General features: G+C 42.6%; 1 protein-coding gene across 1 annotated transcript in view; it reads left to right on the plus strand.

Moving 5' to 3' along the window:
* NME8 (NME/NM23 family member 8) overlaps positions 1-16,651 on the plus strand; it is an 843,103-nt gene that overhangs the window by 798,166 nt on the left and 28,286 nt on the right. Inside the window, exon 15 of the mRNA XM_086967295.1 lies at positions 4,857-5,001. Coding sequence (XP_086823421.1) covers positions 4,857-5,001 — 145 coding nt within the window. The remainder of the gene's footprint in view (positions 1-4,856; positions 5,002-16,651) is intronic.

Raw genomic sequence — 16,651 nt, forward strand, 5'->3', positions numbered from 1 at the left:
GCATTGCAGCTTCTGAACCATTCGGATTTTCTGGCCAGCCTTGTTTTACAGGATGCATATTTCCATATTTCTATCCATCCCAAACATCGAAAGTTTCTCCTTTTCACTGTGGCAGGCATGCACTATCAGTTAAAGGACCTCCCCTTCGGCCTCCGCTCAGCTCTTCAGGTATTTACCAAATGTCTTGCTCACGTGGCAGCACACCTCTGATTACAGGGCCTGCAGATTTTCCTGTATCTCGACAATTGGCTAGTAAAGCCTCCTTTTTTTCTTCACCGGGACTCCAAAGCCATATCTATCTGCCTACAACTGTTTGCTCTCTGGGGCTTTCAGTCAACTACCAGAAGTCTGTTCTCACACCTTCTCAATGGAAAACGTTTTTGGAACAACTTGGGATACCCTCAAAAACAAGGCATTCTTATTGACAGAAAGGCAAAACACCGTACTATCGCTGGCTCACAGTCTATGCAAGAAAGAGCTCGCTTCTATCAGTCTCCTCAAATCCTTTCTTAACATGATGTCCTTGGCCATCCTCATGGTGCCCCATGCAAGTCTCAGAATGTGACCATTCCACGAGCAGTTGGACACGCAGTGGCTTCAGGTGACCGGATCATTTGAGGATATATTCAGATCACTCCGATCATGAAAAAAGCACTTCCTTGGTGGCAGTCTGCCAGCAATCTCTCTGTGGGCCTGACATTCCTCTCTCCACTTCCAGAGTTCGTTATAACCATGAATGCCTCACTGGAAAGCTGAGGAGCCCACCTTCAAGACCTCCAAGTAAGTGGCAAATGGTGTCTCTCTCTCTCTCCAAGATGCATATCAACTTCCGGGAATTGAGGGCAATTTTCCTAGCTCTTCAGTCATTTCTCTCAAGAATACAAGCATCCTCCATCCTAATTTGTACAGAGAATACCACCTTCATGCACTATCTCAAAAAGCAGGGAGGAGCGAGGTCTCAGATTGTATCCTTGGAAGCTCAAAAGATCTGGGAAAGTGTGTTATTGTTTATTTACTGTCTGGATCTTCCAACTTACTGTTACGTTATCTGTTCCAGGTAGGTAAGCCTCTAGTTTCTAAAGGTAGAGAGAGAGAGTGAGAAAGAGAGAGCGAGAGAAGAGAGAGAGAAAGAGAAAGAGAGAGAGAACTTCGACACCACTGACTGCTTTCTCCCACAGCAAAATGACGGTGAGCGGACCCAAGGATTATGGTGCAAACTTAAAGTGCTTTTATTGCGCCCAGCAAATCCACCATAATGCGTTTCACTTCCCAACGAAGCTTAATCAAATGACGTATTGCGAACGATCAGGACGGCTTTTAAAGTGCTAGTAACAGGAAATGGCAATTCTCAGTGCAAAAGAGCATAAACATTGAAGACATAAATAAAGCCACAAAAGCAATTGGATATAGTGATATGTCATTGCTAAAATCACAGGGCATAAATATACAAAATGATGTAAATATTCAAAGGTTTAAAAAAAGATGTCATTCTTTTTAGAAACCCAGAGAATAAATAAATAAATAAAGCCCTATAAAACCTTGATTAGAAATTCATACAAAATACAAGGTAATCACCTTAGTCATCATACCTTATGTTTGCTGGTAAAGTGCCAAACAAAAAATAACGCCCAAGTGGGCTAGTAAACTGCACTGCCATTAAATGTCATCCTAAGTTGTAAATGAAACCAGCCCTTAAAATTGTGTGTAAAAGGTTGTGCAAAAAAGTGAGTGCATTTTGTTTTCCTGAAATAAAATTAACACATGCACATTGCAATTAAAAACAGGGAAATGGAGGCAGACTCTCAACAATTTGAAGATGGTATTCATTTCATTAAAGATGACAATCTCCACATATCAACACAGCTATGTCCCTATATTGTGCAGTTAAAAATCCAGACAGACACCTCAGAACGGGACTATAAAGACAGGTGTGCAAGTCCTCACTTAATTTCAACCCCATTGGGTTCTTACTATCAAGCTCCAGTATATAACAGGTCACAAGAAGACGTAGCTTAGCCTCACGATCACCCCCCCCCCCCATTTCAATGGCATCACTGTATCGATAACAAAATACTGGAGATGATTTGGATTCCCTTCATGTATCAATTCCAAATGCCTGGCAACTGGGTAGGCCTGATTTTTGCCCATGATGGCCCTGATGTGCTGGAGTATCTCTTTATGGGTGGGTAGTCTGGTACTTCCTACATAACTTAACCCACATGGACACTCCAGCACATAAACTGCACAATCTGTTTTGCAAGTTAGTTTTTTCGTAATCAAGATGAGTTAATTTTTAAACGGGTTACTGTAATAGGTTTTGTTACACCCAAAATGGCATGCTTTGCACTGTGGACACTTCCTGAAACCCTTACTTAACGCCATCCAAGTACTAGGAGTGGATACTTCAGGGCTATTGCTCACCAAAGTACTACCCATGGAAGGAGATTTTCTAAATGTGAGTGCCTGTTTGTTGGCAACACTCTTCCCAATTACTGGTTCTCCCTTAACCAGGTATAGTAAAGGGAGGCGCCATCTTAGCGCTTGTTAATCAATAAGGGAAATTCCAAATCAGAATCCGTGGCCCCCATCCCAGGGTGGTGCAGGCTCTGCAGTAGGACATCCAGCTCATGGGGAGTGTCCATCAGGCGAGCCGCACTTGAGTGCAGTGTGCTTTCCCCAATTCATTTACTTTGGTATGGGCGGTTGTCCCTTTGAATGATGAAGGCATCTGACTAAAGCCTTACGTGTTTCAAAATATTATTCATCCTCAGAGGCAGTCAGAAAAGTGCATAATGGTGCATCCTTTGCCCTTTTATAAGCGACATCATGCGCTAAAGTGGGCGGATCCTAATGATACAACACGTTGCTTTCTGGGGAATGGAGTCCAAATTGTATCCGCTAATGGATGCACTCTCAATTCTATGCCACGTTTCCAGGCTCGCGTATGAGCCTCAAAGGTATATATATATATATATATATATATATTTATATATATATATATATATATATATATATATATATATATATATATACTGTCATGTGAACAAAGCTCGGACGAGCCGAAACGTTATGGCCACATATTGCGAATTAAATTTCTGCACTTACCTGCTGGTCCGTGTCTGCTGTGTAAGAGGCGAGAGAGAATTGCCTGCTGCTCAGTTGCAATATTCCTTGGATTCTTCTCGTCCCTTTTCTTTGACGGAAGTCACGGCACCACAACAGTAATTTAAAGTAAGTTTGCTTTATTTAATTAAAACACCATGTGCAAAGTGCAAGAGAAGGACGGCCTACGCGTTTCGACTACAATTAGGCTTCAACTGGACCGTATATATGTGTGGGTGTGTGTGTGTGTGTGTAGTTTCAAACTTGTGCTTGAAAATCTGAGGTACTCAGCCTCTCTTGGGAGTGTTCTACAGGATGTTGTTCCCTGATTGGTTATTGCTTGAGTTTGTTTCTTTTTTACAAATGAACATATATAGGCTATTACAGTGATTGTTTATTGCATTGGAGCCTGTGATAATATTATCTACTGCTTTTATTAGGATACTTTGGGACTCCCACTATGATTCAAGCATATGAATCTATGAAAGACACCAATTCTCTGGAACCGTAGTTACAGGTAAGCAACTCATTTTCTTCTTGTCCCTTAGACTCTTAGGGGGGCCTTTTTATGATGTTGTGCAGAATCACGTCTGCCTGACACCGTTGTGGAATCAGGACCGACGACCTCCGGTCAGCAGTCCCGACCGCAGCATTACAATGCAACTACACATGGGACCTGACCTGGGGCCTCATTTCTATGTCGGCCGGAAAGGCACTGTACGGCATTCGGTTTTATCTAAACCAAGTCGGAAGCCATGTTTCTGACGGACTCAGAAACATTTGCAACTGACCAACTGATTACAATGAGAGGTATTTAGAGACTCCGAGTCGATCGGAGCGAAATCGTACAGCTCTATGGACCTCTTTTCGGACCGACGTATTACAATGTCAGATTCAGACAGCCTTTCTGACTCGGTTTGTCCGACAAAGTTAGACGACCCTAAGACTCTGGGCCATACAATGTTTTCCTATTGACCTGAAAGGTAGTCCCAGGCTTAAAATCACAGTTGGAACATCTGTCCTTAACCACAGTTAGCAGCCATGTGGAAAATGAGCCGCCACCAAGGCTTTCTGGTAATGTGGAAACCAACTGTGAGTCAGATGTGGAAATCTGCTAATTTTTGATAGATAACTCCACTGTAAATGAGACCCCAAACTATCATATTTTAAAATCCTGTATGTTAACAATACCAAAAATAAAGCATGCATCGTATCAATGTATGACTTAGTGTGGTTATTTGATTGAGCAATAACAACAAAATGTTACAGTTGGCCATTTCAATCAACTTTAAGTCTTGAAGATTTTTCCAATTTTCTGTATGATTTCGCAATAACAAAAATAAGGCAGGTATGGTGTTTAAAATAGTGCTAAAACTATTGGCTCTGTCACTTAAGATTTTGTTTTTTTATTTGATTTAGCAAAACAAAAATTAGGAGTTGATATCGAGTGGTAGTTGTTTCATAATAGCCAGATTCGAGATAGTTTGAAGTTTTTTTGATTATTTAATACAAAAGTGACTCCTGCACTATGATATTGTTAGTGATGTATATGTACCCTTAACTCTTGATTTTATGTATTATTTCATTTTGTCATAACAAAGATTAGGCATGCTGTGATGTTATACATGTGATGTTATGCATCATTCTAGAACAATTTGACCAATGCAACGCTATGTTTCAAGAATACATGACTGTACTATAAATTGACATAAAAAACAGGCTAAAGGTGAATGGTACATTTTTCATTAAACTAGATGATATTCTGCAGCAAGTCAAAGATTCTGGATTTACTATAACAGCTATGAAGGAAATAACGTTTACTCCTGAGATGGCAAAAGAAATATATAAGGAACATGAAGAAGAACCCTTTTTTGAAACACTTGTTTCTAGCATAGCTGCGTAAGTACTTTATTAATTAAATATTTCATGTAATGTGAAGCCTTAAAAGAAACCTGTCCTAATAACAAAGCAAAATTACTTAAATTACATTTATTTCTAGTGCGTGTTTTTGGCATTACTGAGGGCAAACACTGCCATTAATGCCATTTATTGCTCCTCATCTGCCATACCGGATTACACTGTACATGGCCACATAAGCATTATAGAACGGTTTTCAAGGTTACCATTGCAGTGGGTCCCCGATATTCCAGCTCTGTCAACACTCCCTTCTCCACTACCGCTAAAATGCAATTTTCTGTTTTGACAGTTTTCTGACATTGTGCCATTCTCAACATTCCAATGATTGGGGGGCGTTTGCGGCCTCTTAGTGAAGCTCCGAGGACCAGTCGGGAAACAACGCGCAACCTGAACTACTAGCGCAAAGACGACCAGAAGAATGCCATCATGAACTGATGCCCTTTATCAGGAGACCTTGAGCGCTTCTCCAATTTACAGTAAGGAAGTCTTTTGCGAGGTTTTACGCTACGCTAAGGAGTCGTTTTCAGTGCGACCTCCATCTTATGTGCGTGATCCGCGTTATGAACGCCTCTCTGCCCCTTGCGAACTGAATTGCCAAATTTTGTTGCATAACGACTGAGACATGACGTCCTATTTGCCTTCTTTGCCTTTTACTTTTGGAGACTCTGAGCGCCTCAATTAGCAACAGTGAGAACGTTTATTCTGTTGATACATGCCCACTCTCGGTCCCATTTCTAACGCGGCCACCATTTTGTACGTGCAGTTCGCGCCTCATATGTTATCCTTTCTCCTATCAAGATGTATAGCCACATTTCTTCGTTTTATGCCTACATGAGCTAATAATAATCTCCTCCTCTTCAAGCAAAGTTCTCCTGCAACCATATGCCTCACTTCTCATGTCAGTCAGACAACACTCTGTGATTTATAATATGTAACAGTCATTTAGTGGAGCCTAACTTCTTGAATGACATATACCCCCTGACATGGTCTCATTACTTACTTAGGCATTCACCACGAGTTACCTATCCCGCATGGACTCATTAATACTAATTTTAATGACCTAACTGAACTTTTCCAGAAGGAGCATCAAAAGCTATATACATTTGTGCAATGTAACCTAATAAAGGATTCTGGTTTGTTTATACAGTCAACCAATCCAAGCATCTTCGCAACGGCCAAGAGGGGTCATCCTTTATTTTCTTGAATATACCGACCTACTGTCAAAGCCATCCAGAAGATTTCCTGGTCTGGTTCAATATTGTTTTTTGCACAAGATTACTCAAAGGCTACAGCTGCCAGACTTAAAGCCTTCCTCAATATGAAGTCCGACTTGCGCTCCATGGGAGCCAGACATGGCCTCTATCACCCACGTCTATTTAAAGTTACTTACAACAACAATACAACTTCCTATGAAGATCCACTACGTCTGCAAAGCTTTATCAATTCACACAAGACTGACCTTATGGACTCGTCAAGATCTTTCTCATCACATATCATATGATTTTCTTGACTTGCACATCTGTTTTCATGATGTTCCTTTAAGTATAGGAAATTGCTAATACTTTTAAAGTGTTTTTTACCTTTCTACATTGTAAATGTAAATGTAAATGTATAGGCATTTATATAGCGCACCACTTACCCGGAGGGTCCCAAGGCGCTTCAACCGCTGCGAACCCCTTCCTGGCTTCCCTGAGAGATGGTCCCTTAATGGGTATCTCCAGGGTGAGACCAGGCATCCCCAGCGGTCTGGTGGGGCCGTTAGTGAAGATGAGGCAAGCTAATGCCCAGAGTTGCCGAGTGTGAACGCTGATCAGAGTGGGCACCGAGGCGAGAGAATTATCGAGTCCACTGACCCTGGTCCAGAAACCTGCCGCGCTGGGAATCGAACCCTGGTCCCGGGCCGTCCTCTGCTCTCGGGTCTGCCGCCTCTAACCAGTGAGCCACACTACTTCACATTGTTGTAGTTTTGGTCTCCTTATTTCACTGTTAATAATTGCATAATTGAGTACTGGTCATATTGTTGCTGAGCTCAAGTTAATTGCTTTTCAAGCACTTCTTCAGTGTTCATTATACAGAATTGTGCCAACTTTGTAATCCTTTGCTTCCACAGTTTTGTCCCCGTCACGGCGTGATTCCCCAATGGTCCAGCCCAATCTCTTTTTGACAGTTTGTCTGCTCCTTGTGGTTCTACCCACCCTCACTTCCATGTTCCATATTTGTAGGTATGTTATTTGTTCTGTCTTTTGTTCTTTGTTTTGCTCTGTTTATATTTGCGTATGTACACGCAGGTGTCTTCATTGATACTATTCTTCTGTTACCCCTTTTTACTACAAATGTCTTCATCCTAACACATTTCAGTGCTTTTTTCTTTCTTTCTGTTCAATATTTGAACAATGCTTTCTCATCTCCTCTTAAAGCCTTGAGGGAGTTATCCTCTCTCCTTTACTCACTTTTACTCACTCTTTTTCTCAAGGTGTTTATGCCCTCTCTACTCTTTTCTTCACTCCTATTTCTCTTTCTTTCTCTACCACCACATACTTATTCTACTACCTCTTTCGATCTCTGTATTACCCGCACCTTCTGGCCTTTTCCACAGCTCTAACTCATTGGAGTTTTATTTCAGACATTTGTCCTCTGTTATTTCTTCTTCTCTTTGTCTCTGACTTTAAATACATGTTTCTATCTATCTTATCGATTTTCATACTTAAATTTGTCATACTTATTGTTTGGGACTATCCCTTAATACCGCTTTTTCCACTCTTTTTAATAATCTATGCCACTTAAGTTAGTTTCATGGAATATTAGGGGTTTAAACTCTGCTATCAAGAGACAGAGACTTTTGACCCACTTGGCCAAGCTAAATGCTGATATTGTCTTTTCACAAGAAACTCACCTCAGTGATACTGAATCCTCGAAAATGAAAAGAGGTTGGGTGGGTGAGGTTTATTTCTCCCCTGGGGATGGTAAACGAAATTGTGTTGTGATATAGTGCCGCAAATCTCTCTCAATTACGTTGTTATCACAAGACTCTGATATTGAGGGGAGATGGCTCGCTGTTAAATTGTTGCTAAAAGATGTTCCAATCTCTCTTCTTAATGTTTATGCACCTACTGGGGGTGTTGTTTCCTTCTGGCATGCTTTGGCCAAGCAGATCTTTAATTACATCGATGATAATTTTATATTGTCGGGAGATTGCAATCAGGTGTTTGACCACTTTATAGACAGGAATTCCAAAGTACCTTTTGTCCCCAACAAAACACATAAATCTTTCAATCACAACATTACTCAACATAAATTGCTAGATGCCTGGTGCCTTTGTAACCTGACCATTAGAGAATACTCCTTCTATTCTCCAGCCCATCATACTCAATCAAGAATTGACTATATCTTTGTGTCCCATAACATTTCACAATCCCTCACATATGCAGAAATTGTCCCTATTCTCCTATCAGATCACGCACCCATCTCAATCGGCTTTGATGTATTGCCTAGAAACAACACTCCCAGAAGATGGTGCTTCAATAATGCACTCCTCCTAGTTCCAACGTTACAGGGTCAACAGGAAAGGGAAGAGGGAAAGGCAGCCATATAGATCCGAAGACAGGGATAGATAACACAACCCTGAAAAAGATTACTGCCTGTCATTTTTGTCATATGATCGTGCATTGGAAACGTGAGTGTCATCTCAATCCTGTGAACTAAGAGCAAATAGGAGAACTTGGGTAGGGGCAGATGGCGTTAATCAGTCATCAACATTGACCAGGCCAAGATCATTTAATGCAGGAGGGAATCATAACCAGTTAGTGCCAGTGCCTCAACTGCTGAGAATTTTGCAGGGCAATTAAACCTATCATCAGATGCCCTTAATGGAAGCCCTACATGGATTTGACCCAGGCCCGTCCTTTTGAGGGAAAGGTGCTTGAGGCGGTAGGAAGACTGTACATTTGGCATAGTCTTAGAGGTAGGCCAGAGTGGAACACAAGTAGAATCAGTCGTAGATGGTCATCCCATTACATTCTTGATTGATATTGGCACCACCCATTCGACTATAAGATCTACAGTATCCCCAATCCTGACCACCTCGGGAAAATAGATCTAAGTTGTAGGAATCTCTAATGAAAGAATGACAAACCTTTTGACGGAAGAGGTGCTGGTGAAAATAAGAACCTTCCAGGTTCTTGGTGTGTAATTCAAGCCTGGTCTGTCTGTTAGGGCGTGACCTGTTGTGCAAATTGAATTGTACCATGTACTACACACCAAAGGGAATTGAATTTGCAGACTGATGATGAGGACATTGCTTTCAAATTGGCCAACCAGAATCCTTGTACTGCAATATTTCTTTTACTAACAGTGGAAGACATGCAGCTGGATCACAGAGACACCATCTCTCCAGTGATATGGGATTTCTCAGGGGAGGAGATAGGACTGGTTAGAGGAGTCGAGCCAGTCCACATAAAGCATAAGCCAAATGCGGAGTTTCCGAGAACACCTCAGTACAATCTAACCGTAGAAACAGTAGCAGGGATTACACCTGTAATTGAATCCATGATAGCACACAGCACCCTAAAGGAGATCCTGGGAAGTCCATGCAATTCTCTTTTTTTGAGATTGCAGAAGCCGAGTGAGAAATATTGCATTGTCAAGGACCTTAGTAAGGTCAATAGCCTAGTGATTCCATGTTGTCCCGCATTACAGAATCCATCTGTAATCCTATTTCAAATACCTTGTGAAGCTGAATGTTTCACAGTGATTGGCCTCTACCAGCCATTTTTTTCTATTCCATTTTTTATTTGCTCTCCGTCTGGAGAATCGTGTCTTAACGTATTGTCGTATCTGTCAAGGGTACACTGAAAGTCCATCCATTTTCAAACGGATCTTGAAAAAGAACATAGGGGCATAGTATCAAGAAACTGTGTTGAAATTATCGCTGCTTTAGCGGCAGGAAACTGCTGCTAAAGCGGTGATAAAGGGCTTGATGATATGCCCTTGTGAATTCCCATGGAAGCCCATGTTCTGGTGTGAACATGAGCTTCTATTGGAATTCTCAAGGGAATATTATCAAGCCCCTTATCGACGCTTTTGCTGCAGTTTCCTGCCACTAAAGCAGTGATAATTTTAACGCCTTTCTTGATAATATGCCCCCTTGAGAGTCTGATTCTGCCCTGAAATTCAGTGTTAGTCCAATATATTAACGACCTTCTCATTGCGGCCGAGGCGTGAAAGGGTTGCGGGGACGATACCATGGTCTCACTGAACCATCTGGATGGCAATGGGCATAAGGTGTCTCTGAGTAAGCTACAATACTGTCTGAATGAAGTACAGTACCTATGCCATCAAATCAAAAAGGGCAAAAGAAAGGTGTCACCAGAAAGAGTGGAAGCGATAATGAAAATGAATCAGCCTAGTACCCAAAAAGAGGATGTCAGCAGGTCAGAATGTTCTTGGGAATGGTTGGCTACTGCTGACAGTGGATTCATAATTGTTCCATGATGGCGAAACCTTTGCAGATGCTGACTCACATGGTTGTGTGTGATCTGGTACCTTGGGAAAACGATTGTCTGCTTACCTTCCTGCAGTTGAGAGAGGGCCTGCGTTGCCTACAGCTTTAGGAATGCCCGATTACAACAAAGTGTTTTCGCTGTTCTGCCATGAATGGGAAGGTTGTGCTCTATCTGTACTCACTCAGACACATGGAGGTGCCTGTAGACCAGTGGCCTATTTCTCAGCTACTCTAGATCCTGTACCTTCAGCGTTGTCCAGATGTCTCAAATCTGGTACTGCAAAAGGGGTCAGTATTGAACGATGCAACAGCATTGTGATGGGTCATCCTCTTACGGTATATGAACCAGACTAAGTTGAGCTTCTGATGACAAGAACTAAACCACAGCATTTGACAAGTGACAGACAGACAAGGTATGAAAAGATGCTTCTTGCAGCTGAACACGTTACTCTGAAGCGGTGTTCTGGTTAAATCCTGCTACCTTGTTACATGTTCCAAGTGCTGATTGGGAAGAATGTGAAGAGGATGACTGTCTCGATGTCACTGAACTTTGTACAAAACCAAGACCCGACATTGTCGATGACCATTGTCTGATCCTGATCAAGTCCTAATAGTTGATGGTTCATGTATCATTTTCTCTCTGTACCATCTCTGGAGTGGTGGAAGCTGCTTGGTTACAGGGAGTGCATACCACACAAGTGGCTGATATCACTGCCTTGCCCGAGCATGTTTCGGAACAAATCAGAGCCACAATCTATACCGATAGCCAGTACGGTTTCGGTGTGGTTCATGATTTCAGACAGCTATGGTCACTAACTTCATCAGGTTCTCACATACGAAATGGGGAGTATGTGAGACAACTGTTAGAAGCTTTACAGCTGTCAAGGGAAGTGGCAGTCTTTTAGGGCCCGATGTAGGTAATTCTAATTTACCACTTCTAAAATACCGAATCATACCGATTCGGTATTTAAGAGGTGGTAAATTAGAAGGTGGGAAATGTAGGTATTTCAGATTCGGTAAATACCGAATCGTTAAGATTCGGTATTTACCGATTCTGTAAATACCGAAATGGTAAAGCCCATTGATTCCTATGGGCATTGCAGACCATAGGAATCAATGGTCATTACCGAATTGGTATTTACCGATTCGGTAAATACCGATTTTTGCAAGGGTGCAGGGGGTGTCACTTTGACACCCTCTTTGCACCCCAATTTCGGACTTGTGTGCCATGTGGCACACAGACATGCCCTAAGGGCATGTCTGTGTGTCACATTGCACAGGTGTGCATGCACAGATGTGCATGCACACCTGTATTCGGTATTTTACCACCCAATTGGATTGGGTGGTAAAATACTGATTCTTAAAGCCCTGTGGCACTCTGACATGTGCCAGCTACATCTGCATTTGCAAAATCGGTATTTTACCGAGTCTGTATTTACCGATTCAGTAATTTTACCGAATCGGTAAAATACCGATTCTGTAAATGCATGCCCTACATCTGAAAACCGTAATACCGGTCGGAAACGGCCGAATTCGGCCGTTTCCGACCGGTATAGGGCACCTACATTGGGCCCTAAGTGAGCAGCCCTTGGAAGGGGATATGATTTAGTTACTATTGGAAATAGGTATGCTGATGACGTTGCACCCTACTGTGCCTTTCATGCATGTGTTTTCAATGGAGAATATTCTGGCAAGAGTACAGAGAAGACCAAACTCAACATGTTGCAAGCAGATGCTGACACATAGGATGAAGTGAGGTGTTTGCAAATGGAGGTCGCAGAGGAGGAACAAGCGGGTTGGACCAGAGCAGGTTGTGAGAAAGGGAAGAGGATATTTGGGTGTCAGCTGATGGCAGGGCAGTATTACCAGATTGCTTGTTACATCCAATGGCAAAGCAATCCAATGGAGCAGGTCACATAGGAAGGGTTGCGATGGTGAGATTGTTCAGACAGACTTGATTTAATCCAAGGTTTTGAGTGATTGCAGAAGCTGTGTGTCATGTAACAGCAAATGAATGCTTGGAAGAAGACTGTTGTTGCATTGAGTTACATTGGCAGATCCAGGGGTCCCTTTAATTGGTTCCAAATGGATTTTGTTGAGATGCCTGTGTGTAATGGTTTGAGGTATATTCTAGTTGTTGTGTGCATCTTTTCTCGATGGGTCAAAGCCTAACTGACTAGGTGATGCCATAGGCTCATGTTAGTTAAGTTGTTGTTAAGGGAACTCATTCCTAGATTCAGATTTCCAAGTACATTGGAGTCGGAAAGAGGTACACATTTCCACAATGAAGTTATGAAGTTGATGTGCACAGCCTTGAATGTGGATCCAAGTCTGCATTATAGATACAGGCCAGAGGCGTCAGGAGTTGATGGAGTAAATCAAAGGTAATTTGAAATCAAAGTTGGCTAAAGTGTGCTTTGACATCTTTAAAGTGGCCTGATGCTTTGTCTTTAGTGCAAATGAGTCTGAGCAGCATTCAGGACAGGAGAATACGGTTGCCACCTCATCATGAGATACTTATGGGAAGAGCAATGTGTTTGCATGCTGTGCCTGCTACCATGTTAGTGAACATCACAGATGATTTAGTCCTTGACTACTGTAAAGGATTGGCTGACGTGGTTCATTCTGTGTCTCATCAGGTTGAAGAAGTGGCTGCATAGTCTTTAAAAGATCTCTGCCACGACCGGACCCCAGGAGATTGGGTTCTCATCAGAATGCATGTGAGAAAACTGTCTTGATTCTCATTGGCATTGCCCACACTCAGTGATACTGGTCACTACAACAGCTGTGAAGTGTGGCAGAGTGGCAAATTGGGTCCATGCCTCTCAAACCCGAAGTGTCTTAGGTCCCTTGGTAGAAACAGCTCCTCTCCCAGAAAAACTTCCAGCTGTGACTAAAGGGTCACCAGGGAGGACAAGCCAAGCTGTAAAGGCACCTGAAGAGGCTGGATATGCACCAGATCGATCTGAGGGGGGGTCAAACTACACAAGACCCTGGTATAGTCTCTGAGGGAGACTGTAACTTTGCAAACGACAGAGTCAGACTCAGAGGAAGAGACTCTTGTGACAAGTGGTAGCGTGCAGTTAAGGAAGAAAGATGCTGCAGGTGAGCACTGGCCTGTGAGACAGAGTAGAGGAAACTTGAGACTTGCTTCTGAAAGAGAACTTGCACCAATAGGTGAATCTTCAGAGTCTGATCTAAGTGAAACTGAGCAAAACACAGAGAGTTCAAGAAGACCCAGGAGAGCTTGAGTGCCTTGTTGGAGATATACCTCTCCCAAGTGCACTTTTCTGGTTGCAAATGCCCAGGAGAGCGAGTTCCAAGATTTTGGCGCTGATTGTGGAGATCTTGTTGAGAGTTCCTGGAATTAAAGCCAATGCACTTCTATTGTTGACTGTACCTTTCCCACCAAGGCTAAGCGGCCAATGGACTCTGAATATGGAAGACATTGAATTCCCTTAGCTTCAGAACACCACAGTCTCCTCATGAGATTGCCTCATTGAGAGGTGAACTGTTACAATGAGTCATTGAGGAGATTGCCTCTGACCTGATATGGGATGTAAATTGAACTTTGAACTGTAAATAATGTGTTTGAAGAAGATAACCTATGGTCAAATGGAAGAAGAATACATTTAGGGATATCTATCTAGAAGAAGAAGAAGAAAGAGGGATAAGGAGATATTCCAGGCTGTGTAAATATTGTAAAAAGAGACTGTTGAAAAGAACATTCCAGGATCTCAAAAAGAAAGTTTCTCGAGAACGTTGTTATAATAGAGGCAGAGAAGAGACTCTGTTTTTGTCCTGTATTGAACTGTGATCTGAGCTACTCTAATATGGAGTCTGGAAATTAGAATTCTGGGCACAAATGTATTGTAGGTGCACTCATTGTAGGGGTAGTAGTATTAATAGCTGTAGTTATTATAGAGTCCATTTTAGGAGCACACAAAATTCAGGAAGATGAGGTGGGGGTACAAGGGACATCTGCACCTACCACTGCTGTCTAAAAAAATGGGGAACACTAGGATCTGTGAAAGACTTAACAGAGCAAACTAGTCGCTTCATTCATGTAGATCTATCCAAGGGTGATTACACCTTGAATGCTTGTGCAAAGTTTATGTATGAGTATGTGGACACTATGGAAGTGAGAGATTGCTATGTGTGCATGCAATTGCCTTCCTCAGTCGAGGAGGGAATATGGTTCCAATATTTACCCAATGACTTATGGTATTAATTAAAGTTTACTCCTTAGTATGTTCCATGGAAAGGGTCATCATGAGTACTACCTTTCAAATTATGACGTACTATCAGAAATACCTGTATATAAACAGCTAAATAAATACAATTACTATGGGACAATAGAAAGAATGGAAAATTACTTCTCACCAAGAATGATGCTAGACACTTCCTACGCACATAGGCATAACTTAACCTTCATACTAACAGATGAAGACAATAAATGTAAAGATCAAGTAGAAGATAGATGTAGAGGATTAGTTAATAAGGTTGAGAACAAGGACAAGTATTCTGATTGGACCAAGGAGGACCTAGTTCATAAGGCGAAGGGAAGTTCTGGTCCTATAGCTTTAGATTAGCAATAATGAGGCAAGCTTTGCATAGTCAAGCTGGCAGTAGATACGATATACTATTTGCGGGACATAGTGTGTGTGATCATATCTTTCTAGTCAAAGGTCCTTGGAAGAAATGTTCGCAAGTCGGTTCAAATGGTACCAGGAGTAAATTTTGTGTGTGGGAAGAATGCGAATTTTCAGTTACTGAGCAAATCGTATGGTACGTGTTTCTTGGCAGTTGTTTTACCGAAAATATACCATGTGTATGATTTAGAGAGTTCTGAAGAAAAGTCAAACAGCAGGGAAAATCTGATAGAGACTTCTAGCTGCAGATTCCTTACCTTTGAATTCCCAGGCATCAGGATAGATCCGGAAACTTTTGCAGAGCAATACAACTTGCGCGTGGTGTTGGGGGCTCCATTTGGCTCTGTGTGACGTTGTTCGTGTTGGCAGCATTTGTTATGATGTTGCTTCCCCTATATAGGCGCCGCCCAGTCGTGTGGAGGTCTGTTATTTTCTTTCCACGCCAGTTAAGCGCCGATCTGGGAAGAGCCACCCCTCTGCAGCTTTTTGGCAGGCTTTTTCTTGACCTTTTGTTGAAGTCACTTTGTGTGCGAGGGATGTCTTTGAAGAAGACAGGGTTCAAGCCGTGCGGTACTTGTCACCGCATGATGTTGGTAACCGATTCTCATCTGATTTGTCTTTGGTGTTTCGAGTCTGCTCGGACTGTCTGGCCATGGCTCTGAAGACCTTGAGGGAGCTGGTGTTGAAGCTTCCTGCAGTCCAGCAGTCGACACCGTCAAGAGAGACTCCATGGAGGTCCCAATCCTGATCGAAGAAGAAGAGTTCACGGGACCGCTCTCTGGCCCCAAGTCCTCTTCATCCCACTCGAGGTCCTCGGTACACTCGGGTAGAGGCATAAGAAGAAGAAGAACTCAAAGCAGACTTCATCTTTGCCTCGACTGGCGTCCATCGTAGAGAAATGAAATGAAATGAAAAATTGCACTTGTATAGCGCATAATTACCCGGAGGCCTCGCAGCGCTTTAGACTGATTACTGTGTCCGGCTACCAGGTAACTTAGTACGCTTTTGTGAACAAGTAGGTTTTTAGATCTCTCCTGAATGACATTCGGTTGTTATTTTGTCTAAGGGTTAGAGGCAGGGAGTTCCAGAGCCTTGCCGCTGTGTGAGTGAAAGAGCGACCACCCCAGCGGGCTTTCTTGATTTTTGACGTGGTTGCCATATGCAATGAAGCCGAGCGAAGGGCTCTGGACGGTGAGTAAGGTAACACTAGGGGGTACAAAACTGCCGGGCCTGTTCGATGGAAAGATTTGTGCAAAATGCACATGGCCTTAAACTGCGTTCTGGCAGCCACTGGAAGCCAATGGAGTTCTTTTAGAGCAATCCTTGCTGATTGCCAGCGAGGGATGTTAAATAATAATCGGGCGGCACAATTTTGGGTGACTTGGAGCCTGTTGGTCACTGCCGCCGGGGCTCCTAGATATAAAACATTTCCATAGTCCAGGCGAGAGAGTATCAAGGCCTGTACCATGACCCTTCTCGC

This window comes from Lissotriton vulgaris, chromosome 4_1, assembly GCF_964263255.1.
Source record: "Lissotriton vulgaris chromosome 4_1, aLisVul1.2, whole genome shotgun sequence".
NCBI classification, from domain to species: Eukaryota; Metazoa; Chordata; class Amphibia; order Caudata; family Salamandridae; genus Lissotriton; species Lissotriton vulgaris.